Below are 26,312 nucleotides of genomic sequence, written 5' to 3'. Positions count from 1 at the left end.
ATCATCAGTTGGTCCCACTGTATAGAATTTAAATACTGACTCGACACTGCACTGTCCAGCAATGTCGACTGGCTTCACTTCCTTGGATTTTATGTATTTCTTAACTAATAGCATAACCCCTCCTCCCTTCCTACCCTGTCTATCCTTTCTGTAGACATTGTACTCCCCAAATTCCAGTTCTGCATTCCTTATATCTGTGTGACACCACGTCTCTGAAATCCCCACAATATCTGCCTTTGATGCTTTGAGCAATACCTCAAATTCATCAAATTTATTTACCAAAATCCTAGCATTGGTGTACACGCAAGTATACATGCACACCTGTTCCTATTCTTAGCTACCTTAACCCAACCCATGTGTTTATTTGTACCCCAATGATTTCCAGCAGTCTCTGAAATATCCTGCATCTTATTTTCCAGGCTGCAGCTCATTCCAATAGAAGCAGTGCAAGAATCACTTTCACCTCTGCCAGTGGCTACTGTTAATCTATTAGTCCTTGTATCCCCCCAATCTAGCAGTTTTCCGACCCACCTAACACTGCCTCGATAGCATCAGCAAACATTCTTGCACCCTTTCTATTTAAATGAATCCCATCCCTGTAGAAGCAGTCTCTCCTGTTAACAAGTGCAGACCAGGCTGAGAAAAATTCTACCACTTGAGCCTTGCATAATCTCTCCAGGGCAGAATTGATCGACAGGGCTCTCATCATATACTCCCTCCTATTGTTTCTGGGCAGAATTGCAGACACTTTCAAATTCAACCCTAATTCAAGGCTTTTTTTCAACAGTGACCTGTACTTGTTAAGTAATTCCCCCGGTCTCCTACTCTTAATATCATTAGTGCCAACGTGTACAACTATATCACCTTTTGTGCCCTTAAAAGATGATATCTGCTCTACATCGTCATCAACCTTTGCCCCTGGTAGACACACCCTGGTCCTGTTCCACCTATCCTTTTTTACAAAGCATGTTCCCCGTTTCCCTGACAATAGAGTTACCAACAACTACTAGTTCCTGTGGGACCAGCGCATTCTGCCTTGGGGGTTGCCGGTGTGTTGCGTGATGACCAAGTGCAAGCTCTGGTGTTGATGTGGGCAGCTGAGAGCTTGATGGGCCTCTCACTTTAAATCCTTCAAGGGCATCCACCCTGTCCTTCAAGCTCTCAATATAGGCCCATAACAACGCTGAGTTGTCGCCTGATTTCGTTGCACTCCTTGCATCGCGCACACACAAAGACATCCCCCAAGGCAATATCATGTCCCGTACCCGATTGCTCCACAAACATCATGCAAGCGGTGCCTTTTAAAAGGCTGTGATTCAGAGGGCAACTGCCACCCCCTCCCCTGAGTTCTCCTCTGAGCCACAGCACTCCCATTAGCTTGAGCCTTTTGCTGTTTTGCTTTCGTTTATAGTGCAGTTAAATAAACTGCACTATAAACAATTTCTATGAAGTAAATAAACTGCACTTTAAACAATTCCTACATTCTAGTCTATATCATTCATTTCCTAAAATCAAAACTCAAGAGGAAGGAGAGTTATATCCTAGTTTATTAGTGATATAAGTATATAAGTGATATAAAAATAGTGATATAAGAAGGGGAGTATTTTAAACAGGAGTCCTACAGTGGATAGAAAATGCACGGCACTTAACAAGATAGACCAGAAAAAAAAGAACATTAAAAGCAGGGATTTACTTTTATGTTTTTTTAACATTTACAATTTTTCTCTTAAATGTTTTTCTAGAATTTTTTCATGTTTTTTATAAAATTTTGATTTTATTGGTGACAATAGTTCCTCTTCAATGTTTGGCTATAAAGTCAAAACAAAAAAATTAATATTTAAAAGCATTCATGTTCATAGTTTTTCAATGTTTACGAACAAAATCCTCAAAAAAAAATTCACTCCAGGTCTCACGCATATGGCCTTGAAATTCACTCATGAAAGAGTTAATATAATACCTAACGGAGAACAACCTCACCACCATCACAATGCAGTTTCTGAAGTGATTTATCTATACCTGACTGCCTAATCAAAACAGAAACCAGCATCTAAGATGCTTTAATCAGGAATCTATAATTAATCACCAATTAGATTTAAAAATCAAACAGCTAGTGACAATATAAAGATATGGTAACCTAAATGACCCATAAACCTTTTAATTATGCTCCACGACCTAAAAATCTTTCAACCTTCCCTAATTTATTCAGAACTCCATATCAAAACAAACTTTAAATCCACATCATCATCATCATCAGCCATTTTCAATCCACTGCAGGATGAAGGCCTCTCCAGCAACTTTCCAGTTAATTCTGTTTGGAGCACTGGCTATCCATTGTCTACCCAAAAACTCATGAATTTCATCTATCCATCTCCGCCTTTGTCTTTCAGGTTTTCTTCTAGCTCCTCTTGGGTACCATTCTGTTATTTTATTAGTCCATCTGTCATCATGTCTTCGAGCTATGTGTCCTACCCAAGACAATTTTAGTTCTTTAGTTTTGATAAGAATGTGCTTTACTTGAGTTTTCTGCCTAATCCATGTGTTTCTCTTCTTATCTAACAGTCTGATTCCCAGTATAATTCATTTCATTCTTCGCTGTGTAGTTCTCAGCTTCTCTTCCATTCTTTTGGTGAGTGCCCAAGTTTCACTTCCATAAGTCATGGTGGGGAGTATACATTGATTCATTATTTTACGTTTCAGACAAACTGGGATATTGCTCTTCAGTATGTGACTATATTTCCTGAATGCTATCCATCCAAAATTTATTCTTCTCTTGACTTCTAGCCATTTATCATTATTACAGCTAATAACTTGTCCCAGATGAGTATATGACTCCACTTTTTCAATTACTGCTCCTTCAATCATTATTTCCCTTTCCGTGGCATACTTGTTCATCATTACTTTTGTTTTAGCCATATTCATCTTTAGTCCAAAATCCTTACTAACTGTGCATAACTGATTAAGATTTTCCTCTAATTCTTTGGGATTGTGGCTTATGACCACAATGTCATCTGCAAATCGTAAATGGTTTAGGTACTCTCCGTTCACATTGACTCCTTTCTGCGAACAGTCTAATCTTCTGAAAGCTTCCTCAAGAGCAGCAGTAAACAGCTTCAGAGATATTGTGTCTCCTTGTCGAACTCCTTTCTCGATTTTAAATTTGCTACTGTCTTTGTCTAGTCTAATAAAGGAGGTAGCACTCTCATATATTTTCTTCAAAATCATAATATATGGGGTATCTATGCCTTGTCTTTCCAGTGCCCGAAACATTGCCTTATGCTGTATGGAGTCAAATGCCTTTTCATAATCCACAAATGCCAGGCATAATGGTGTTTTATATTCATTTGTTTTCTCCATTAGCTGTGATATTACGTGAAGGTGATCCATAGTTGAGAATCCTGTCCTAAAGCCAGCTTGCTCTTTCGGTTGATTCTCATCAAGTATTCTTTCTAATCTGTTAGTAATGGCCCTTGTGAACAACTTGTAGATGTGGGATAACAAGCTAATTGGTCTATAATTTCCAATTTCTGATTTATCTCCTTTCTTATGCAGCAAAACTATGATTGCATTATTCCACTGCTTAGGCGTCACACCTTTTCTAATGCACTTTGTGAAGAGCCTTGCCAGTTTTTGTGTTATGTCTCTTCCTCCCAATTATCCACATACAAACTATTATCTAACAAATTTTAAAAAATTTCTATAAGTAAGGTGTACCACAAGGTTCAGTCCTATGTGGCAGGCTTTTCACAATTGTAGTACAGTATTTCAAAACAATACTGCTACCTGCAGTATCAAACACTCTATGCATAATTGACATTGGTGTTTCCTGTCACTCAGAAAACACAAAAACAATGGAAAGAAAACTTTAGATCACAATAAATATCAGAAGTGGCTCTAGAACAAGTGATTTCTGAGATTCAATGCAAAAATTTTTTCCATTACTTTTTTAACTTCTCACATCAAATAATTCCTAAAATTCTATAGAAACCCACTGATTTGAATTTCTTGAGCCAGTATATATTCAAATGAATGTGCAAAAACCTGTATTCAGAAACTGCAGTTTCTAAATACAGGTTTTTTTACAATGGTAACCAACTCACAATGAAGTGATATAGTAGAACGTTGATTATCCGAATTAATTGGGACAAAGGCTGGTTCGGTTAATTAAATAGTTCGGATAATCAAACATACATGAGAATACCTAGTTTATACAAAACAAAGTGTAATTAAGCCTACAATTAAATTATTGTACACAAGGTTATTACTACTGTATTTTGGAATATGAAGTATTATAAAAAAAATAACTGATTTAGGAAATGGTGTGTACATAATAACCAAAACGTTTGGAAGAAACGTTTTGGTTATTATGTACACACTTACCTTTTGAACTTACCTAATTGTTTTACATGGTTTCTACTATAAATTACACTTTTTTTAAATAAACAAAAATAAACAAGCACAAGTAATTGCACACAAATAAGAGTAGAGTATAATGAATCTTGGGAAGGTTTATTTTTTAAAATAGGTAATCTTGAATTTTTAAAGAAAAATTCAAGATTACAAAAAAAAAAAAAAAAGAATCTCGCATGGAATGTGAGATTGTCTTTTTTTTGCGGCGAGGTTTCTCTACCTATCAGAACTGCATTCAGACTGTTGCTCACACCATGCCTTTTGCAGTTTCTAGCGCAGTGAAGGCCTCCGCGTGATTGGGCTTGCTCCCCACTTCCTCTTCGTCATCAGAATCACCTTGTTTAAAGTTAGCACGTTCTTCATCCTGGATTAATGCAACAATTTCTTCTTCAGTTAAAATAATAACCATCAGCATCATCAGCATTGTTGTTTAACCATGCCTCTACATCATCTTGCCACACTCGGAAAACCCAGGAATCCCTTGAAATAAAGTTACAATCTCACTGACATCTTCAAATCTTGCACCAACTCTTCAGCAGCAACCCAAAGTTTATGCCATGCCTTTTTCATATTTCCCTCCAACAACATGTTCTGGGTCCACACAGTAGCTAAAGCCAACATTTGATTTTTAACTCCTGCAATGACAAATTAAGACTATTTCTATGCTATACTGCATATATCTTCAAATAAATAATCAGAAACAAATGCATTAAGCAGCAGGAGTAATATTTCAGCATAACAACCAGTGCACTAAAAGTAGATACTGTAAATTTTGGGGGGGGGGGGTCGTGGTAGTTTGGATAATTGACATTCTACTGTATTTGTAAAATGCTTAACCTTAGTAGTCACTAATGGTATTGTAAACTAGCTATACAGCAATGAAATAGGAATTTGATGATAATCTATTTTCAGTAAATTACCTTATGACGTATGAGCTGATTAACTTCTAAACACCACACTTTGTATAAATAAAGTCTGTACTGGTTGAATTCTGGCAAGGTGCATTTCACTCTACCATCTTTTGTAATAAAACCTCTTTTGTACATTCTTCTGAAGTGATGTGTGCTACGGAAGAAATGTCTCAGATAAGGATCATTTAAACTGTCATATTTTCCTGGGAGAAAATGAAGATATTGATCTGTTTGGTCAAACTCCTTTTTAGGAAAATCCCGAATCAGCTGGGGTAAAAAAACAACATTTTTTCAAAAAGATGCTAACAAAACATCATTTCAGTAAAACACTCAGTAATATCACAAGCCAAATTCGAAATCTGGTATTTCAAGGTACAAATTACAGATTTTTGAAACAATTATTACATAGTGCTGTCAGAATATCAGTAGTAATGTGATTTTGTAATTACAGATTTAAATGCCATATAAACAGTAAACTAAATTGCCTCTGCTAAGTTCAATCTGAATTCAGAGAATAATTTTGAAATAGTATATTTAGTCTTCAGCATGGCTTTTAATACCATTCTGCATGAATGCCTCTTATAATAATTAGAACAATGTGCTTTTGGTGGAAAGGTGGATAAAAGGTTGGTTAAATGATGGCAGTCATAAGTGATTACTATTTTGAGTGAACTGAAGTCAAAATTCTAGAGGGACAGTACTGAGATCCAAGTACTGATATTTGTTAATGGCACTGATGAAGACACAACTTGTCTGATGTGCAAGTTTGATAAGATACAAAAAAAAAGCTTAGGCGGCTGGCCAAATGATAGTAACCAAAGTATGCATTTCAGAAACGTCCATATAAATTATTCAAAATGGTCTAAAAAATGCAAGACTTTTAAAGTATAATACTAGGAAATTTAAGGTTCTTCATTTGGTAATAATAATCCCAGATTATCTTATTATCTGGGAAGCAATAAACTTTTGGTTGTTGAAAGAGAAAAAGATTTATGTGAAAAATGAAGGGTATTATAATTTATCACAAAATTCTACATGAAGTTCTCTCAAATGGCGTTTTTTTTATGATGTGCAGGAATAATGGAGAGCAAAGTGGAGGAAAAACTGTTGAAGTTAAACATAAAAAAGCACCTGGGGCAGATGAAATCTATCCAGTTATATTGAAGGAGGCAGCAAGGGAAGTAAGCAAGCCCATAGCCATAATTATGAGAGTATCCTTAGATTCAGGGGGTCCCCATTGAATGGAGATGTGAAAATGTATCCCCAATTCACAAAGGGGGTTCAAAGGGTGATGCAAATAATTATAGACCTGTTAGTTTAACTTCTGTTCTGGGGAAAATGATGGCATCACTGGTTAAAGAAGTGATGCAGGATCACCTAGACAAGACTGCAGTAATAGTTCAGACACAGAATGGGTTTGTTAATGGGAAGTCTTGTCTGACCAATTTGATGGGATACTATGATGTGGTCACAAAGGAACTGGATGCAAAAAACTATTTTGATATCATGTACTGGATTTCAGGAAAGATTTTGATACTGTTGCACATGGAAAACTGCTGTACAAATTGGAGTAGTATGGCAGTAAGGGTCCTGCAATGAATAAAGGGATGATTGAGTGGGAGATGGTAGAGAGTGGTAATAAATGGACACTGCTCTACATGAACGAATGTTATTAGTGGAGTCCCGCAGGTTTCAGTGCTGGGCCCACTGTTGTTTTGTGTATTTATTAATCATATATCGATGAAGATATATCAGGCTTAATGTCCAAGTTTGTAGATGATACAAAGGTTGGCAGGGTTGTTAATGATAGTAAAGACAGTATGCTACTGCAACAGGATCTAGAAAAGTTAGGCAGATGGGCTGAAACGTGGCAACTGAAGTTTAACAAATGCAAAGTACTGCATATGGGTAGCAGTAACCCAAGAGAAACATACCAACTGGGTGGTAATACACTTATGGTGTTAGAAAATAAAAAAACCTCGTAGTAATTGTGCAGTCAGATATGAAGTTTTTTGAGCAGTGCAGACAGACTGCCAGAGCAGGTCATAGGGTATTGTCAATGATATACAGGAATTTTGCTAGTAGGGAAAAAGGAGGTGATTATCCATTTCTATAAGGCAATGGTCAGGCCATACGTTGAGTACTGTGTATAAGTCTGGAGGCCTCATTTTAGCATAGATATAAAGTTGCTAGAATGAGTACAGAGAAGGGCAACAAGATTGATGAGAGGAACAAAGGGGTTCTCTTACCAAGAGAGGTTTAAATTCTTCAAGTTGCAGCATCTTAGAAGTTGACAGGTTAAATAAATTCAAGGCAGAACTAGACAAACATCTGGAGCAAATGGATAGGTGAAATGGGAAGGGTTTTTTTTTTTTTTTTTTTTTTTTGCTGATGCTGTATAAGCTTGCTTTCTTGCATCATATGCCTCTACTAATGCTAATACTAATCTGGAGACTTGGCACCTGCAAAATGATCTGATTGAGGTGTAAAAAGCCTTGAATGGTTTGAGGAGGCTCAAAAGGGGGGGCATAGATTCTGAGGGGGCATAGATTCAAACTGAGGAAAGACAGTTATAGAATAGATGTGTGGAAGTTTGCCTTTAGCCAGTAGGTATTTGATTGCTGGAACAGACTTTTATCTGATGTTGTGGAAGTTGATAGCTTAAATAAATTTAAAGCTGAACTAGACAAACATTTGGAGTGACCGGATGGGTGAAATGGGAATTTTCTTTTTTTTTTTTGGCTGATGCTGTATAAGCTTGCTTTCTTGCATCATATGCCTCAACTAATGCTAATGCTAATTATGTTAGCAGAGAAAAAGAGGTAATTATTTTGATTTTAAAAGGATTACTCCATAAGCAATGCCTCTTGAGTGACAAAATTTTTTTGTAATTGAATTAGGCCCGATAACAGGTGACGAAATCTTATCTTCCATTAAGACTTATTCTAAGTGCCAGTCTATGGACTGGATAAACCCATCACTCCAACTGCCAGATCACCATGAAATATTTTGGCCACCGTGTTGTTTTGAGACAGAGAAGGCCCAATTTTGGCTCATTTTCTAGGCGCTTTCACATATTTATAAGCAGCACAAACTTCCACCTGTCGCTGTGGGAAGTTGATAGCTTAAATAAATTCAAGGAAGAAGTGGGCAAACTTTTGAAGCGAATGGATGGGTGAAATGGGAAGGGTTTTTTTTTTTTTTTTTTTTTTTGTTGATGCTGTCTTGCTTTCTTGCATCATATGTCAAAAGCCGAGAATTAGGGTTGAATTTGAAAGTGTCTGCAATTCTGCCCAGACACGATAGGAGGGAGTATATGATGAGAGCCTTGTCGATCAATTCGGCCCTGGAAAGATTGTGCAAGGCTCAAGGGGTAGAATTTTTTTCAGCCTGGACTGTACTTGTTAACAGGAGAGATTGCTTCTACAGGGATGGGATACACTTAAATAGAAAGGGTGCAAGAATATTTGCTGATGCTATCGAGGCAGTGTTAGGTGGGTCGGAAAACTGCTAGCTTGGGGGGAGACAAAGACCAATAGATTGACAGTAGCCACTGGCAGAGGTGAAAGAGATTCTTGCACTGCTTCTATTAGAATGAGCAGAAGCCTGAAAAACAAGATGCATGGTATTTCAGAGACTGCTGGGAGCCATTGCGGTACAAGTAAACACATGGGTTGTGTTAGGGTAGCTAAGAATAGAAACAGGTGCAGGTATACTTGCGTGTACACCAATGCTAGGAGTTTAGTAAATAAATTTGATGAATTTGAGGTATTGCTCAAAACATCAAAGGCAGATATTGTTGGGATATCAGAGACGTGGTGTCACACAGATATAAGTGATGCAGAACTGCAATTTGGGGAGTACAACGTCTACAGAAAGGATAGACAGGATAGGAAGGGGGGAGGGGTTATGCTATTAGTTAAGAAACACATAAAAACCAAGGAAGCGAAGCCAGTCGACATCGCTGGACAGTGCAGTGTTGAGTCAGTTTGGTGTGACATAAGCATTGGGAGATCAAAATTGAGAGTAGGAGTGTGCTATAGGCCTAATGACTCTGATGAGTATAATAAGGAACTGTACAGGGAAATAGAGTGGGCCAGTAAATCAGAGAGTCTTATAATGGGAGATTTTAATTTCCCAGATATTGACTGGAATTTGGGGGCTGGTTACTCACACACTAGCAGGGCTTTTGTGGATTTATTGGATGATTGTTTTCTACATCAGCATGTTCGGGAGGCAACTAGAGGGAGTAATACTCTTGATTTGATTATCAGCAGTGATTCTTCATGCATTAAGAATCTGCAGATAAATGAAACACTAGGTGGCAGTGATCACAGTGTGCTGAAGTGGGATTTACTGAAAGAGGTAACTACCATTAGGGGTAAAGGGAAGGGTTATTGCTTCCGTAAAGGCGACTACGATGGACTGAGACAGTATTTAAATTCTATACAGTGGGACCAACTGATGATGTTACCAACAGCAAATTCAAAATGGGAAGCATTCAAAGAACTTATCTTGGAAGCTACTAGGCTTTACATACCAACTAAGAAATATTGTTCAAGGTTTAGGCCAAAATGGATGTCAGATGAACTAATGAGGCATATGGCAGAGAAGAAAAATGCATGGGATGCATATAAATTAACACATGACACAGAAGCCTATGATAGATACAAGTTGATATGCAACCAAGTTACAAAGGAGGTTAGGCAGGCGAAGGCAGATTACGAGAAATCCTTGGCAAGGGATGCAAAGAAAAACAGCAAAGAATTCTTTACTTATGTAAACTCTAGAAGGAAGGGGATGAATCAGATTGGTCCACTTGATATTGATGGGTCAACTGTTGATGATCCTGCTCAGGTAGCTAACAAACTAAATGAATATTTTGCATCGACATTCACACATGAGGAGTTATTCAGCGAGGGGAATGCCAGAGGTGTATTCAACTCTAGCAGTAAGCTACAGAATCTTGAAATAACTGGGAGTAAAGTGGAGGAGAAACTGTTGAAGATAAACACAAGAAAGGCACCCGGGGTGGATGGGATCTATCCAGTTATATTAAAGGAGGCAGCAAAGGAAGTAAGCAAACCCTTAGCCATAATTATGAGAGCTTCCTTGGACTCAGGGGAGGTACCCATAGACTGGAAATGTGCAAATGTGACCCCAATTCACAAAGGAGGATCAAAGGCTGACACAAGTAATTATAGACCTGTGAGCTTAACTTCTGTTCCAGGAAAATTAATGGAGGCACTGGTTAAAGAAGCACTGCAGGATCATTTAGACAAGACTTCAGTTATAGCTCAGACACAGCATGGTTTTGTTAAGTGGAAGTCTTGCCTGACCAACTTGATTGGATACTATGATGCAGTCACAAAAGAACTGGATGCAGGGAATAACTTTGATATTATATACTTGGATCTTAGAAAGGCTTTTGATACTGTTGCACATGGAAGACTGCTACACAAATTGGAGCAGTGTGACATTGGAGGCAAATTGCTGCTATGGATAAGGGGGTGGTTGAGGGGGAGAAGACAGAGAGTGGTAATCAATGGACACTGCTCATCGTGGACTAACGTTATTAGTGGAGTCCCTCAGGGCTCAGTGTTGGGTCCATTATTGTTTTCTGTATTTATAAATGATATTGATGATGGTATATCAAGCTTAATGTCCAAGTTTGCAGATGATACAAAGGTTGGCAGGGTTGTCAAGGACACTACTGACACTATGCTGCTGCAACAGGATCTGGAAAGGTTGAGCAGATGGGCTGAGAGGTGGCAAATGAAGTTTAACATTGACAAATGTAAAGTACTACACATGGGAAACAGCAACCCCAGAGCAACGTATCAACTCTGTGGTACTACACTGACAGTGGTAGAGAATGAAAGGGACTTGGGGGTGGTTGTGCAGGCAGATATGAAGTTCTCTGAGCAGTGCAGACGGGCTGCAAGAGTAGCTCATGGAGTATTGTCAATGATATACAGGAATTTTTCCAGCAGGGATAAGGAGGTGATTATTCCATTGTATAAGGCAATGGTCAGGCCACACCTAGAGTACTGTGTACAGGTCTGGAGGCCTCATTTCAAGAAGGATGTAGAGCTGCTGGAACGAGTACAGAGAAGGGCAACAAGATTAGTGAATGGAACAAAGGGGTGCTCTTACTAAGAAAGGCTTAAGTTTTGCAAATTACAGTGTCTGGAGACTAGGCACCAGCGAGGTGATCTGATAGAGGTGTATAAAGCCTTGAATGGTTTAAGCATGCTCAATGCTGATGGGATTCTTCCTCTAGCTCAGAAAAATCACCTGAGAGGGCATAAATTCAAATTGAGGAAAGACAGATGTAGGATAGACGTGCGGAAATTTGCCTTTAGCCAGCGGGTGGTTGGTTGGTGGAACAGACTGCCATCCCTTGTGGTGGAGGTTGATAGCCTAAATGAGTTTAAGGCTCAGCTGGACAGGTATTTTGAACGAACAGAGGGGTGAAGTGGCAGTGGGTTTTTTTTTGTTTTTTTTTTTTTGGCTGATGCTGCATAAGCTTGCTTTCTTGCATCAAATGCCTCTACTAATGCTAATGCTAATGTCTCTGGTAATGCTAATGTCAACAGTTTGATTCCAGACAATGCATCAATGTCACAAAGTCAGAAAGTGACATCAACTGGAGGGAAGCACAGCAGTAAAGAGCACATGCTGTCAAAAATTATACACAACATATGCCAATGAATGTGTTATGCAATTAGGTTTAACTTAACCATGAATTTTAACTAATATTGTGTGATAATAAACAGACATTTCTGGAATTTATGGAGAATTCAAAGAAAATATTTTCAAAAACAGCTATTAGGAGTACGAAGCACAAATTACTTAAATATTGTTGGGGTCAAGTCAAATAAACACTGGAGACTGATGCATAGATTCATGTTATTACTTACTACAGTTCAACATACTGGCAATCAATTATATTGCTTCATTACTAGTCAGTCAGTTACATATAATTTTATACACAGGATAATTCACAAAAAGGGGCTTAGAGAGGAACAGGCATTCTGTGTGTTACCAGACACAGTCTAAAATACAGATGGATCCAATATGTTTCTATTTTAGAAGATTTAGGAGAAGTCCAGTTGGCCTGCCTCGCTAAAATCCACCCATGCACACCTTCTCGATGGTAAGCCCTGTTAAGTCACTTAGGGGGCAATGAACGTGTAGAGTGGTTCTCTTCAAGACACCTGGTCAGCGCGAAGAGGAAAAGACCAAACCCTACAGCACATGACAGTAAGACGAAACAAATGGCCCTCAGTCCCCAACGGCTTTCACTCCCCCTCTTACAGCAGCGAGAGGATCAGAGTGGAAGCAGAGGGTGCTAAGAATCTCTGGGTATGACCAGGCTACCAAGCACGGAAACTGAACTTGGCCCGTTACAACGTACGATCACTCATAGGTGAAGACAGGATATTAGAGCTGGAAAAGGAATTAGAAAATGAGAATTGGAATATCATTGGTTTGGCTGAAACAAGAAGAAGAAATGAATCACTTATAAGTTTATCAAGTGGAAATCTGCTGTACACCAATGGAAACAGTGAAAGGAGTGAAGGTGGATTTGGCTTTCTGGTCCATAAAGATATAAAAAACAACATTTTGGAATTCAAAAGTACATCACCAAGAATTTCAAGACTACCACTCAATTTCTAAGAGGTACAAACTAAAGGTTATAATGATATAGGCACCAGCATCGAGCCATGATGATGAAGAAGTTGAAGAAATATACACCAAAATTGAGAGACTTCTAGATGAACAGAAAACTCACGACACCATTATTATGGAGACTTCAATGTTAAGGTTGGAAAGAGACAAAACAGCACAGAAGGGAAAACTATAGGAAATTTTGGAATTGGTGAAAGACTTGTGGAATTTGCAGAATCTCGAGGAAAGTCAGTAATGAACACTTTTTTTCAACAAAAGGGTGAACGGAAAGTAGACATGGAAGCGCCCAAATAGATTAACAAATAATAAAATCTACTTCATCCTCACTAACAACAAGGTATATTGTGAACGATATTACCATCCTAAACAAGGTAAATGTTGTAAGTGATCACAGAATGGTAAGATGATGATGATGATCTGATATAGATGTAAGAAAAGAAAGGAAAAAACACTCAAATAAATAATACAAAGGTTTTTTGAGATAACAGAAGATGAGAAAAAAGCAGTATGTACTGGAACTTAAGAATAAGTTTGAGCTTCTGAAGGCCTTTCAGGACCAAGATATCAATAAGGAATACAACAATTTTCTGAAAGGGATAAAGCCCAAGAAACACTTTTCATGATGAACCGAAGACAACAAATGAAGAGCAAGATAAACACTGACAAGGACAAAATTCAGTATACTGAGTTATGCAAAGCTATTAGAAAGAGACTCAGAGAGGACATAAGAAAAGTAGAACAAGCATTAAGGGAAAACAAAGGATTTAAATCAGCAATCATGAGCAGTAATACAGGAAGACAAATGATACTGAAACTGAAGAATAGTGATGGTGTACTTATAAATAGCAGAGAAGGCATAATTCAAATAGTAGAAGACTACTATAAAGTATTATATAAGGAGCGAGGAAATGATGCAAGCAGTGGGGAAGATGGACCACAAATTAGCAATGCATACAACATACCAGACACCCTTGCCGAGGAGGTAGAACATGCACTGAAGAAAATGAAGAAGCAAAATGCCCCAGGTGAAGATGAAGTTATTGTAGAGTTGTTAAAATTAGGAGGAAGAGACATGACACAGGAACTGGCAAGACTTCACAAAATACTTTAGGAAAGGCGAGACAGCCAAGGAGTGGAATAATACAATCATAATTTTGCGGAAAAAGAAAGGAGATAAATCAGAAATTGGAAATTTTGGAACCAATTAGCTTGTTGTCCCACATCTACAATTTGTTTACAAGGGTCATTACTAACAGATTAGAAAGAATACTTGACGAAAATCAACCGAAAGAGCAAGCTGGCTTTAGAAAAGGATTCTCAACTATGGATCACTTTCATGTAATATTGCAGCTAATGGAGAAAGCAAATGAATATAAAACACCATTATGTCTGGCATTTGTGGATTATGAAAAGGCATTTGACTCCATACAGCATAAGGCAATGTTTCGGGCACTGGAAAGACAAGGCATAGACACCCCATACATTATGATTTTGAAGAAAATATATGAGCACAGTACCTCCTTTATTAAACTAGACAAAGATAGCAGAAAATTTAAAGGAGACATAATATCTTCGAAGTTGTTTACTGCTGCCCTTGAGGAAGCTTTCAGAAGATTAGACAGGTCCCAGAAAGGAGTTAATGTGACTCCTCATTAGCTGTAATAATGACAAATGACTGGAAGTCAAGAGAAGAATAAATTTCAGATGGATAGCATTCAGGAAATACAGGTACTCCCCTACTTACGTAATACTCGACTTCTGTAAATTCGATTTTACACAAGTTTTTGCCGGCCGATGCAAACTTAAAAAAATTGTGAAAACATATTTTGGAATAAATGGAGGTATTGCGAAAACATCGCAATGTGAACCCAATAACATATTGTTTTTTTTGGTAATTTGTTCCAAGACCTTGGAAGTTGAAATTTTTGCTACATAACTAAGCTATTTATCTCTCTAAAAGGTCATTTTTGTAATGAAGCACTACCTTATTGGGCTTTTCTGTTAGTGCATCTAATTATAAACAGGTAGTAAACTCAATCTTATTGCATTTGTGATAATCCCAATAACTGGAATTTTGTGGGTTTTTAGGTTATTATGGTGAAATGTGTTCCCCTTCACTGAAATCTTCAATCATATAAGAAACATAAATAAATTTTCAGAATCTTCTCTTCATTTCTATTTACTTATTACAATGATGAAGGGAAAACAACTAATGGAAAGTGCAAGTGGTGGCAGTGCTAGGAAACCAAACAAAATAGATTTAGAAATGAAGATGAAAATGATTAAGAAGTAAGGAGCAGGTCAGAGTTTGTCATTATTGCATGGAAATTAAGTCAAGCTGCTTCAACAGTGAATGCTATTTCAATGGACAGTGCATGTATAAAAGAACATGTTAAAGGATCAATGCATTTAAGATCAACAGTGATCACAAAACAGTGTTTGGGTGCTATACAGAAGATGGAAAAGCTATTAATAATATGGATGGAAAATCAGATTCAGAAGCGAGTGCCCCTGAGTTTAATGACCATTCAAGCAAAAGTAACAAGTATTTATGAAGATATTAAGGATAAGTAAGGTGAACCCCAAGCAAAGTTCGTGGCAAGCAATGGGTGGGTTAATAGGTTCAAACATCGCACTTATTTCCACAAATTGAAAGTATGTAGTGAAGTTGCCAGTGTCAATCTGCAGCAGCAGCAGGGATATTTTGTGATGTGTTCGAAAAAACCCCTTCTAAATTTCCACAGCTTTCAACCTCTGCAGCGGAGTACTTATCAGCTGGAGATGGCAACGATGCTCAAAAGGTAAAACTTGCGGGCGTTATGCCTGTCCACTCCCCTTTTTTTGTAATTTTTGTAATTGCAGACTTTGTAATTTTTCCTACATATGAGATAAGAAAAACTGAATGAATAATTCTATTTACACGTTCATCGAACATTTCTTTTTTGCTGCTTCAATCAAATTCAGCAAGCATAATTGCGAGTGTGCTGCATAAGCCTTTAGGGAAATTCCTACTTACGCAGAGTTCTGCGTAACGCAACCCTTACGTAAGTCGGGGAATGCTATATAGTCACATACCGAGGAGCGATATCCCAATTTGTCTGAAATGTAAAATAATGAACCAATGTATACTCCTCACCATGACTTATAGAGGTGAAACTTGGGCACTCACCAAAAGAATGGAAGAGAAGCTGAAAACCACACATTCACGAGTTCGTGGGTAACAAATGGATGGCCATATCACAAAACAGAAGGAATTGGAAAGTTGCTGGAGAAGCCTTTATTGAATATAGCTGATGACAAATTCACAGAAATATGGCCAAATTTGAGAAGCTGATGTGTAAAGGCAATTTTGAGTTAAAAAGTGCATGTAAACATGGGTGCGATTCTAAAAGACTACACAGTTGTGGCTATTCAGAACTTATAAAAAAAAACAAGGGAGTGATGTAGTAGTAGTATTAAAGGCATGTGATTCAAGAAAGCAAGCTTATATAGCATCAACCAAAAAAAAAAAAAAAAAAACCATTTCACACATCCATTCCCTCTAAAAGTTTGTCCAGTTCCTCCTTGAATTTATTTAAACTACCTTCCACAATGACAAATGGAAGTTTGTTCCAGCAATCAGTGACCTGCTGGCTAAAGGCAAATTTCTGCACATCTATTCTACAAATGTCTTTCCTCAATTTGAATTTATGCCACCTCAAGTTCCTAATCTGAGCAAGCGGAAGAATCTCATCAGAATTGAGCATGCTCAACCCATTCAGGGCCTTATACACCTCAATCAGATAACTTTGCAGGTGCCTAGTTTCCAGACGCTGCAATTTCCAGAACTTAAAAGCCTCTCTTGGTAAGAGGACCCCTTCATTCCTCCACTAATCTTGTTGCTCTTCTCAGTACTCACTCAAGCAACTCTACATCCTTCCTAAAATGAGGCCTCCAGACCTGTATGCAGTACTCCAGGCATTGCCTGACCATTGCTTCATAGAAAGGGATAATCACCTCCTTTTTCCCTACTAGCAAAATTCCTGTATTTCATTGACAATATCCTATGACCTGCTCTGCACTGCTCAGAAAACTTCATATCTGACTGCACAATTACTCCTAGGTCTTTTTCATTTTCTACCACCGAGTTGAGACGTTTCTCTAGGGTTACTTCTACCCATATGCAGTACTTTCCATTTGTCAATGTTAAACTTCAGTTGCCATTTCTCAGCCCATTCGCCCAACTTTTCTAGATCTTGTTGCAATAGCACACGGCCATTACTGTCATTAACAACCATGCATGCCAACCATTATATCATCTGCAAACTTTGACATTAAGCCTGATATATACCTTCATCAATATCACTGATAGCATTAGTAGAGGCATATGATGCAAGAAAGCAAGCTTATGCAGCATCAGCCAAAAAAAAAAAAAAAAAATTCCACTTCACCCCTCCGTTCGTTCGAAATACCTGTCCAGCTGAGCCTTAAATTTATTTAGGCTATCAACTTCCACAACAAGGGATGGAAGTCTGTTCCTCCAACCAACTACCCGCTGGCTAAAGGCAAATTTCCGCACATCTATCCTACATCTGTCTTTCCTCAATTTGAATTTATTAATCCATATTCACCCCCTCCTTGAAACCAAAATCCTTGGACAGAATGAATGGTTCCACCTGGCAGGCTCCTAAGCCATTTCCAATCTCCACACACATGTGGAGGATAATCCCCATGCTCCTACAGTAACATATGCCTTGAACCATGATCCTGATGATATTAATTAAGAATGTGCCATGACAGTAAAGTTCCACTTGATAAAGGAAGCAGTTGCCTTTCAAAGCTACAGTGTTATTTTATCTCTTTTAATTTGTATTATTTCATATATATTTTATGTTCTTCAATTCTATCTATATTTTATAGCTTTTAACTCTACAGTTGACAATATATTTTATTTTTAGATCAAAATTTTATCCTGTTTAATTTTTATTTTATTTTAAATTATTTTAATAAAGTTTTGGTCATATATGGTTGGTGTATTCCATTGTAGTTATTATGAGTGATATTCAAATAATATTACACTTACAAAATAAACAGTAAGCATTCTTAATCCCCACAGATGTTTTTAAATAATGGTGTCATAAGCACAGATTTGCCATTTCAAATTACTAAAGTAAATGAACTAATTTAATGGATATTATTTATTTATTATTCAAAATGTTTTTATAACGATATCCACAGTAAAAGCATGTTATCATATTTGTTATTGCGATTTATTCTGGTTAAACTTCAGAACAAGACTCGTACTCATGGATCTTTGCAACAGCAAATTATGAGCAAGTGTAGCTCTGCTCTCTGCTTTACACTGATTGGTCAATCTATTCCTTTGTGTAATTTTATTTCCTGATTTAAAACCAGTGGTAAAGAGGAAAAATCATTTCCTGATTATAAAATCAGTGCCATAGAGGGGGAAACTTGTTTCCCAATAAACAGTTTAGAGGTTTCCCCCCTTTACCACTGGTTTTAAATCAGGAAAAAAAATTACACAAAGGCATATATCATCCAATCACTGCGAAGCAGTATGAGGAGCTAAGCTTAACCATTGCTCCATGTCACAAAGATCCATGGGTAAGAATTTTGTTCTGAAGTTTAACCTTTCTTTTTTACTGTTCATGTCTATGGCTTCATGATGGCTCTGAATGTGCCATAGTTTTATTACACATTTTAATTATTAATTAAGCATTGCGATTGGCAAACGCTTCAATACATGAGTCACAAAGTCAAGATATGCACATAGCTTAACACTCAGCCGATGCACAACACATCAACGGCATTAGTAATAATAAATAATTTTTATTTTAAAATAATTTTTTTGTTTGTTTTAAATATACAGTCGGACCTCTCTTTAATGAACTTCCATATAGCGAATTTTTTTGATTTCCCCCTTGGTCATTACATTGAAAATAGTTTCCATATAACAAACTGGTTTCGAGACACCCGGGTTCACACTGTTTACACCTCTGGCCTTTAAGAGATAGAGCTGATGCTGTAGAAAGCATGAATTAAAAGCTAAAAGGATTAAGAATTAATCGCTTTAGATTTTGAGAGCTAAAAAATTCCACAATTTAGTGGTGCTCGTAAAACCTATACAACCACGTCTATTGTACTGAGAAGTTGCACTGTTCAAATGCTATCTATGTGTCCACAGCGATTGACAAAAATTGAGGCACATTCCAGAAGCGTGCATTGGCTGTGGTCAACCGGTTTTCTACTGTAAGCACACTATTAGAGAATTACAAGAGAGTGATTTTCCTTTATCTCGGAAATTCATCCGCTGTTTTGCAGAAATGAGTAATCCGCACTTTCACTAAATTTCACCTGTCTCTGTTTATATGGCAGGTACAAATGGTCCCTAAATCAGTTTTTGTTTTAGCTGCTGTGCAAGTAACCTTACAAGGTCTAAGAGGAAATCCTTGAATGTAGCGGAAAAAGTGGAAGTGTTTAATTGTGTAGATCGGGGGTTAAAAAAAAAAAAGAAAAAGCAAGAAATCGCTTTAAAATTCGGTATCCCTGCCAGTAGTGTGTTAACCATTTTGAACACTGTGTTTTGATTCTCAAACTGTTTGAGGAAACAGAACCTAGTTAGAAGCGGGCAAAATCATGCCTGTATTAAAACCAATTTTAAGTGGGTGAAGTTGATACAATACCAAAACATGTCGATATCAGGCCATTAATAAAAGGAAAGGCTATGGAGTATGCCTCTTTTCTGGGGCATAAAACATTCCAAGCCAGTTTTCAATGGCTGGACAAATTTAAAAGTGGCGTGGCTTACTCGAAAAAGTTATTTCTGGTGAAAGTGGAGCTGTAATTGAAGAAGACTATACCCATTAGAAAGAAACTGTTTTTGAAAAAATTATAGAGGACTACGAGCCCAAAGACATATTCAACATTGATGAAACAGGTCTATTTTTTAAAAGCTTGCCGAACAAGACACTGACTTTCAAAGGTGATAAATGTTTAGGTGGTAAAAATAGCAAGGAGAGAATTACAGTCTTGATCGGTCCAAATATGGCTAGTAATGAAAACCTGAAGCTTTTGGTAACAGGCAAAAGTAAACAACCCCGATGTTTCAAAGGAATAAAGTTATTAGAATTGGACTACAACAACAAAAAATCTTGGATGACAAGTGAAATTTTTGAACAGTGGATGTTAAATTTCAATAGAAATATGATGAAAAAAAACAGAAAAATCACAATGATTATCGACAACTGCCACACCAGCCTTTACTCGGTAATTTCAAAACTTAGAAGTGTGAAGCTTGTTTTCTTCCTTCTGAATACCTTGTCTAAACTGCAGCCAATGGACCATTATCAAGAATTTGAAAATGCACTAATGGAGATGCATACTGAAAAAAATTATACTGAGAATAGAAACTAACCAATCCATACATTCTTTATAGATTTTCAGATGTGCATATCAGATTTGGAAAAGTGTGGAGTCAACATGTGACGGAAACAATGATTAAGAATTGTTTCGCAAAAGCAGGTTTTGCTATAATGCCAATTAACAGTGATGAACTATTACAGGACATTGAGAAATCTTGGGGAGAAATCCAAGCGAGAGGTTTGATCAGTGGAAGAATTGTTCTTGACGAATTTTTAGGAGCTGATAATGATGTCATAGTAGCTGAATATCCGAGTGACTCAATCATTTTGGAGAGTATTCAAAGAACTAGTGAAAATATCGACAATGAGGGCAATTTGAAACCTTTGCTATTAAATATTGCCAAAGGTAATATTAAACCAAAAATTATAACCAATTAATATTAAACCAAAAATTATAACCAATTAATATTAAACCAAAAATTATAACCAATTAATATTAAACCAAAAATTAAACTAAATATTAAACGTCTTGTTTAACAAATTTTTTTAAGCAAACAATTGATTTCGTTATATAAAGGTCTCATCTCACTGTATTTGAGGTAACGTGATTGAGATTTATACCTGTGTGAGGAGGGAAATTTCTATTTTCTTATCTACTTTTGGTTTTTTTTTTTTTCTACAATGCAGCAAAAGCCTATGGTTTCCTTGCACTATATGGTGAATACTATTTACTATTGATTTTTTATTTCTATTTCTTTTTTAACTTCCGGAATGTCGTTCCATTCTCAGTGATTCCCCTTTACTTCTCTCTCTCTCTCGGGGTAACTCAATTTTTTTTTGGTTGGTGTAGCATAAGCCTCAGGCTTTCTTGTGCCATATGGCTACTAATAATAATAACAATGTGCATGCAAACATATATATATATATATATATATATATATATAAGATTTAAATTTATAAAAATATATAAACCCTATAAAATAATTATGGTTTCATATCATTTTATGATCTCAAACCCTAATATTTTATTACTTTAGGATAGCAGCAAAAATTGTATGCAAGAAATTAAAATTAACATTTAACTATGTAAAAATAATAATAGTAAAAAAAAACCAAAATGATAAGACACGTAAGATTAGATGAATTCAATGTACGATTAACACCTTACTACTGTGCAGGTACACACTGAGGAGATACATGTGTTGTTCACTCAGTCATAATGGGTTCTTCAAATGAAGAAGACAGCGATTTCTTGGTGGTACTTGAGATGAAAATGAAGGTACTGGGTACATCCTTATCATTCACAAAACATAAATCAGAGTTCCACAGTTGCAGCTAAAGAACTTGCACTCCATGAAGAAAATTCTACAGAGTGAACTGTGCAAGTGTTCAAGATTTGTTAGAAAAGGTTTCTCAAGATAATGGTTCCATAGATATGGATATTTATCCACACACTGCATAAATTGTATAGCAAACTATGGAGTGTCTTGCACGTTTCTACAGAATGTCAGAGGGAGAAATCGTATAAGACAAGTATTGTTCATCTCGTAAGATAAAGGTTGTGCAATAGATACCGCAGTCCTAATGGTGTGCGTGCACACGCGCTCTAAAATAACAATTGTATTTCTATTGATTTAGCCAATATCAGTCTTATAAGATATTTATCATGTATGTAATGGGTCATATCATTAGTATCTTATCATTCTGGTGTGTGCCTTCCCTTACCGAACATACAACAAATCTCTTACACACATCATCTGTAGGGGTCCCAACATATGCTCCTAACAGCAAGTTAAATACAGACAGAAAATAAAAATTAAAAATAAAAATGTTAGAAACTAAAGAATATATATATACATGTATATATATTTAATTCTTCTGAATTACTGCAGCTCGTCGCAAAGCACAGAGATGGCCATTGTGAGTGGCATGCTTGCTCTGTCAGAATAACAGGCTGCAATCACTGGTTCAAGCATTCTGACTAGACTATGTTGCACTGACACAGCACGACAGTATACCTTTTATAGCTGTGGTGAAACAATGTGCAATACTCAGACAAATTAAACTCCGAATAAGATTCTTGGAGGATCAATTCATTCGTGTAATTTTGTTTCCTAATTTAAAATCAGTAGTAAGGGAGCAAAAATCATTTCCTGATTTTAAAATAGCGGTAAGGGGGTACTCATTTCCCAGTTTAAGGGAAATGAGTACCCCCTTTTCTCTCCTCCTTATTACTGGTTTCAATTAATAAAAAAATAAATGAACAAAAAGGAATAGATTGTCCAATCACTGGGAAGCAGTAGGAAGAGCTAAGCTTATCCATTGCTTATCCTAGGAGCTAAGCATATCCACGTGTAGCAAAGAACAATGGGTCAGAGTCTTGTTCTAAAGTTTAATTCTTGGCCGAAGTAGTAGCTAATGCAGAAGGTAAATATATGGACTTGTACCCAGATCTTGGATACAAGTCCATATTTCGACTAATGGTCAGAAACAAGGCAATTATTGGCAGGTGCCACTCACTGCTTTCCGCCGTTCTGGCAGCCAATTACCAGGGTGCACCGTATACTGAAGCCAGCGGAAAAGAATTACAATTTTTCAAAAATAACTACGTAGTAGTAGTAGTGGCATGTGATGCAAGAAAGCAAGTGTATGAGCTTATGCAATTAACCATCCGCTGGCTAAAGGCAAATTTCTGCACATCTATTCTACATCTGTCTTTTCTTAATTTGAATTTATGCCCCCTTAGGTTAGTAATCTGAACAAGTGGAAGGATCCCATCAGAATTCAGCGTGCTCAACCCATTCAAGGCCTTATACACCTCAATCAGATCACCACACAGGTGCCTAGTCTCCACCCACTGCAATTTGCAGAACTTAAGCCTCTCTTGGTAAGAGGATCCCTTCATTTCCCTCACCAATCTTGTTGCCCTTCTCTGTACACCCTCAAGCAAATCGACATCCTTCCTAAAATGAGGTCTCCAGACCTGTACGCAGTACTCAAGGCATGGCCTGACCATTGCCTTATACAGAGGGACAATCAACTCCTTTTCCCTGCTAGGAAAATTCCTATATATCATTGACAAAACCCCATGACCTGCTCTTGCAGCCTGTCTGCATTGCTCAGAAAACTTCATATCTGACTGCACAATTACTTCCAGGTCTTTTTCATTTTCTACCACCTTAAGCGTAGTACCACACAATTGGTACTTTTCTCTCAGGTTACTTCTACCCATATGCAGTACTTTGCATTTATCAATGTTAAACTTCAGTTGCCACTTCTTAGCCCATCTGCCCAAATTATCTAGATCCTGTTGCAGTAGCACACTGCCATTACTGTCATTAACAACCCTGCCAACCTTTGTATCAGCTGAAAACTTCGACACTAAGCCTGATATACCTTCATCAATATCATTGATAAATATACAAAACAACAGTGGGCCCAACACCGAACCCTGTGGGACTCCACTAATAACATTAGTCCACGAATTTATGACCCATTGATTACCACCCTCTGTCTTCTCCCACTCAACCATCCTTTTATCCATTGTAGCAACTTATCCTAAATACCATTCTGCTCCAATTTGTACAATAGTCTTCCATGTGCAACAGTGTCAAAAGCTTTCCTGAAATCCAAATATATGATATCAAAATTATTTTTTGCATCCAGTTCCTTTGTAACCACATCATAATAACCAATCAAATTTGTCAGACAAGATTTTCCCTTAACAAACCCATGCTGTGTCTGAATTATTGCTGCAGTCTTGTCTAGATGATCCTGCAATGCATCTTTAACCAGTGACTCCATTATTTTACCCGGAACAGAAGTTAAACTAATTGGTCTGTAATTACTCGTGTCACCCTTTGATCCCCCTTTGTGAATTGGGGATACATTTGCACATCTCCAGTCAGTGGGAACCTCCCCTGAGTCCAAGGATGCTCTCATAACTATGGCTAAGGGTTTGCTTGGTTGCTTTGCAGCCTGCTTTAATATAACTGGATAGATCCCATCCACTCTCAGTTATTACAAAATCCACGTGTAGCAAAGAACAATGGATCAGAGTCTTGTTCTAAAGTTTAACTCTCAGCCGAAGTAGTAGCTAATGTAGAAGGTAAATATATGGACTTGTACCCAGATCTTGGATACAAGTCCATATTTTGACTAATGGTCAGAAACAAGGCAATGATTGGCAGGTGCCACTCACTGTTTTCCGCCGTTCTGGCAGCTAATTATCAGGGTGCACTGTATACTGAAGGCAGCGGAAAAGAATTACAATTTTTCAAAAATAACTACGTAGTAGTAGTGGCATGTGATGCAAGAAAGCAAGTGTATGAGCTTATGCAATTAACCACCCGCTGGCTAAAGGCAAATTTCTGCACATCTATTCTACATCTGTCTTTTCTTAATTTGAATTTATGCCCCCTTAGGTTAGTAATCTGAACAAGTGGAAGGATCCCATCAGAATTCAGCGTGCTCAACCCATTCAAGGCCTTATACACCTCAATCAGATCACCGCACAGGTGCCTAGTCTCCAGCCACTGCAATTTGCAGAACTTAAGCCTCTCTTGGTAAGAGGATCCCTTCATTTCTCTCACCAATCTTGTTACCCTTCTCTGTACACGCTCAAGCAAATCGACATCCTTTCTAAAATGAGGCCTCCAATGCAAAATTAACTACTTTTTCGCTTAAATCCCTCCAAAAGTCGCGTAAAACTAATCTTTGTTAAAATATCTCTTACAGCTGTTTTTAAATATAACTCTATAAAAATAGCCTAAGACTAACGATAGCAAGGACTCGGCATAATGTTCGGTTAAAATATCCCTTATCGCCGTTTTTAAATAGGAAACTCGTTTTCCGTTATAAAAACAGCGGTAAGGAGGGTTTATATCCCCCGCCTTACTGCACACACTAAGCCTAACGATAGCGTAAGCATTCACAATAATCACCCAATCACAGAACTCGACCGTACAATATCTCTGTTTAAAACCCACTGCACTGAGACAACTTGTACCCAAGTTCTGGAGTTTGGCCATGCCAAATAATGTAGTCTGTGAGTCAATGCTATACTATTTGGTGTCGCCGCCAAATAAAAATCTGAACTGCCATACTCGTTAAAATCAAACGGACCATGGCAATTGTAAAGACTAACCCTACCGAATCTAATAACTGATATTAAAAGGCACTGACAGCCTTACCTTTTCACCAACACGAGGCAAGTGTAGTGTTACCGCACCTTTCGGGACCCAAGGCAGGGGCATTTTTGCATCGTATGGCATTCTGTACCAGTATGGTAATGCACCTAGAGGTAACGATCCCTCTGGTCGCGGGAGCGGTATTTTGTCAGTGACGGGTCTTTTTGGTAACGAAAGGGAATTCCAGTCCATTTTTGACAGTTATTTAAAATGTACTACTCGATTATAAGAGAAAAGCTTTGAATGGATGGATGCCTGTTCTGTTTAAACTGAAATGCAACGAATATGATCCGGACTTCACATTCTTTAATTTCAGCTCTGATACAATTATATATACGGCACTTCATGGAATCGCACCAGGTGAAAAACTGACAGAAATTACAAGTTCGCACATTCGTAAAAAGTGGCTTGTTACAGTTTTGAGCAAACGTTTACACGGTACACTACAGCAGATGATTCAAACACCGCGCTCAACATGAGTAGTAACGCACGGTCTACTTTCTAAACTCAATTTCTAAGTCTAAAATCCTCCAGTTCAACCTTTCTTTTTTGTTGCTCTGGGTATACCATCAATATTTTAATGGGAAATAATAAAATAACACTCTAACACCGGACGAGACAATCAGCTTGAAAACAAAATTCGTTGGGATATGAAACAAATCAATGCTGTGACAAAATCAATCGACAGAATTAATTTAATTCGGTTTTGCGTTCCAGCAATGACAACCAATCAAATATATGTCATGTCT

General features: G+C 37.4%; 1 protein-coding gene across 1 annotated transcript in view; it reads right to left on the bottom strand.

The window, feature by feature from the left end:
- The window catches only part of LOC150078506 (uncharacterized), a 365,826-nt gene extending 339,759 nt beyond the window's left edge, over window positions 1-26,067 (bottom strand). Inside the window, exons 1-2 of the mRNA XM_090384588.1 lie at window positions 25,567-26,067; window positions 5,328-5,585 (exon numbers count right to left, since the gene is read on the bottom strand). Coding sequence (XP_090240714.1) covers window positions 5,328-5,585; window positions 25,567-25,755 — 447 coding nt within the window. The 5' untranslated portion in view covers window positions 25,756-26,067. The remainder of the gene's footprint in view (window positions 1-5,327; window positions 5,586-25,566) is intronic.
- Window positions 26,068-26,312: the final 245 nt, after the last annotated feature.

This window comes from Mastigoproctus giganteus, chromosome 11, assembly GCF_048544385.1.
Source record: "Mastigoproctus giganteus isolate SK-2022 chromosome 11, ASM4854438v1, whole genome shotgun sequence".
Taxonomy (NCBI): domain Eukaryota; kingdom Metazoa; phylum Arthropoda; class Arachnida; order Uropygi; family Thelyphonidae; genus Mastigoproctus; species Mastigoproctus giganteus.
The sequence above is the reverse complement of the archived record's forward strand: the minus strand, read 5'-3'. Positions and strand labels throughout refer to the sequence as shown.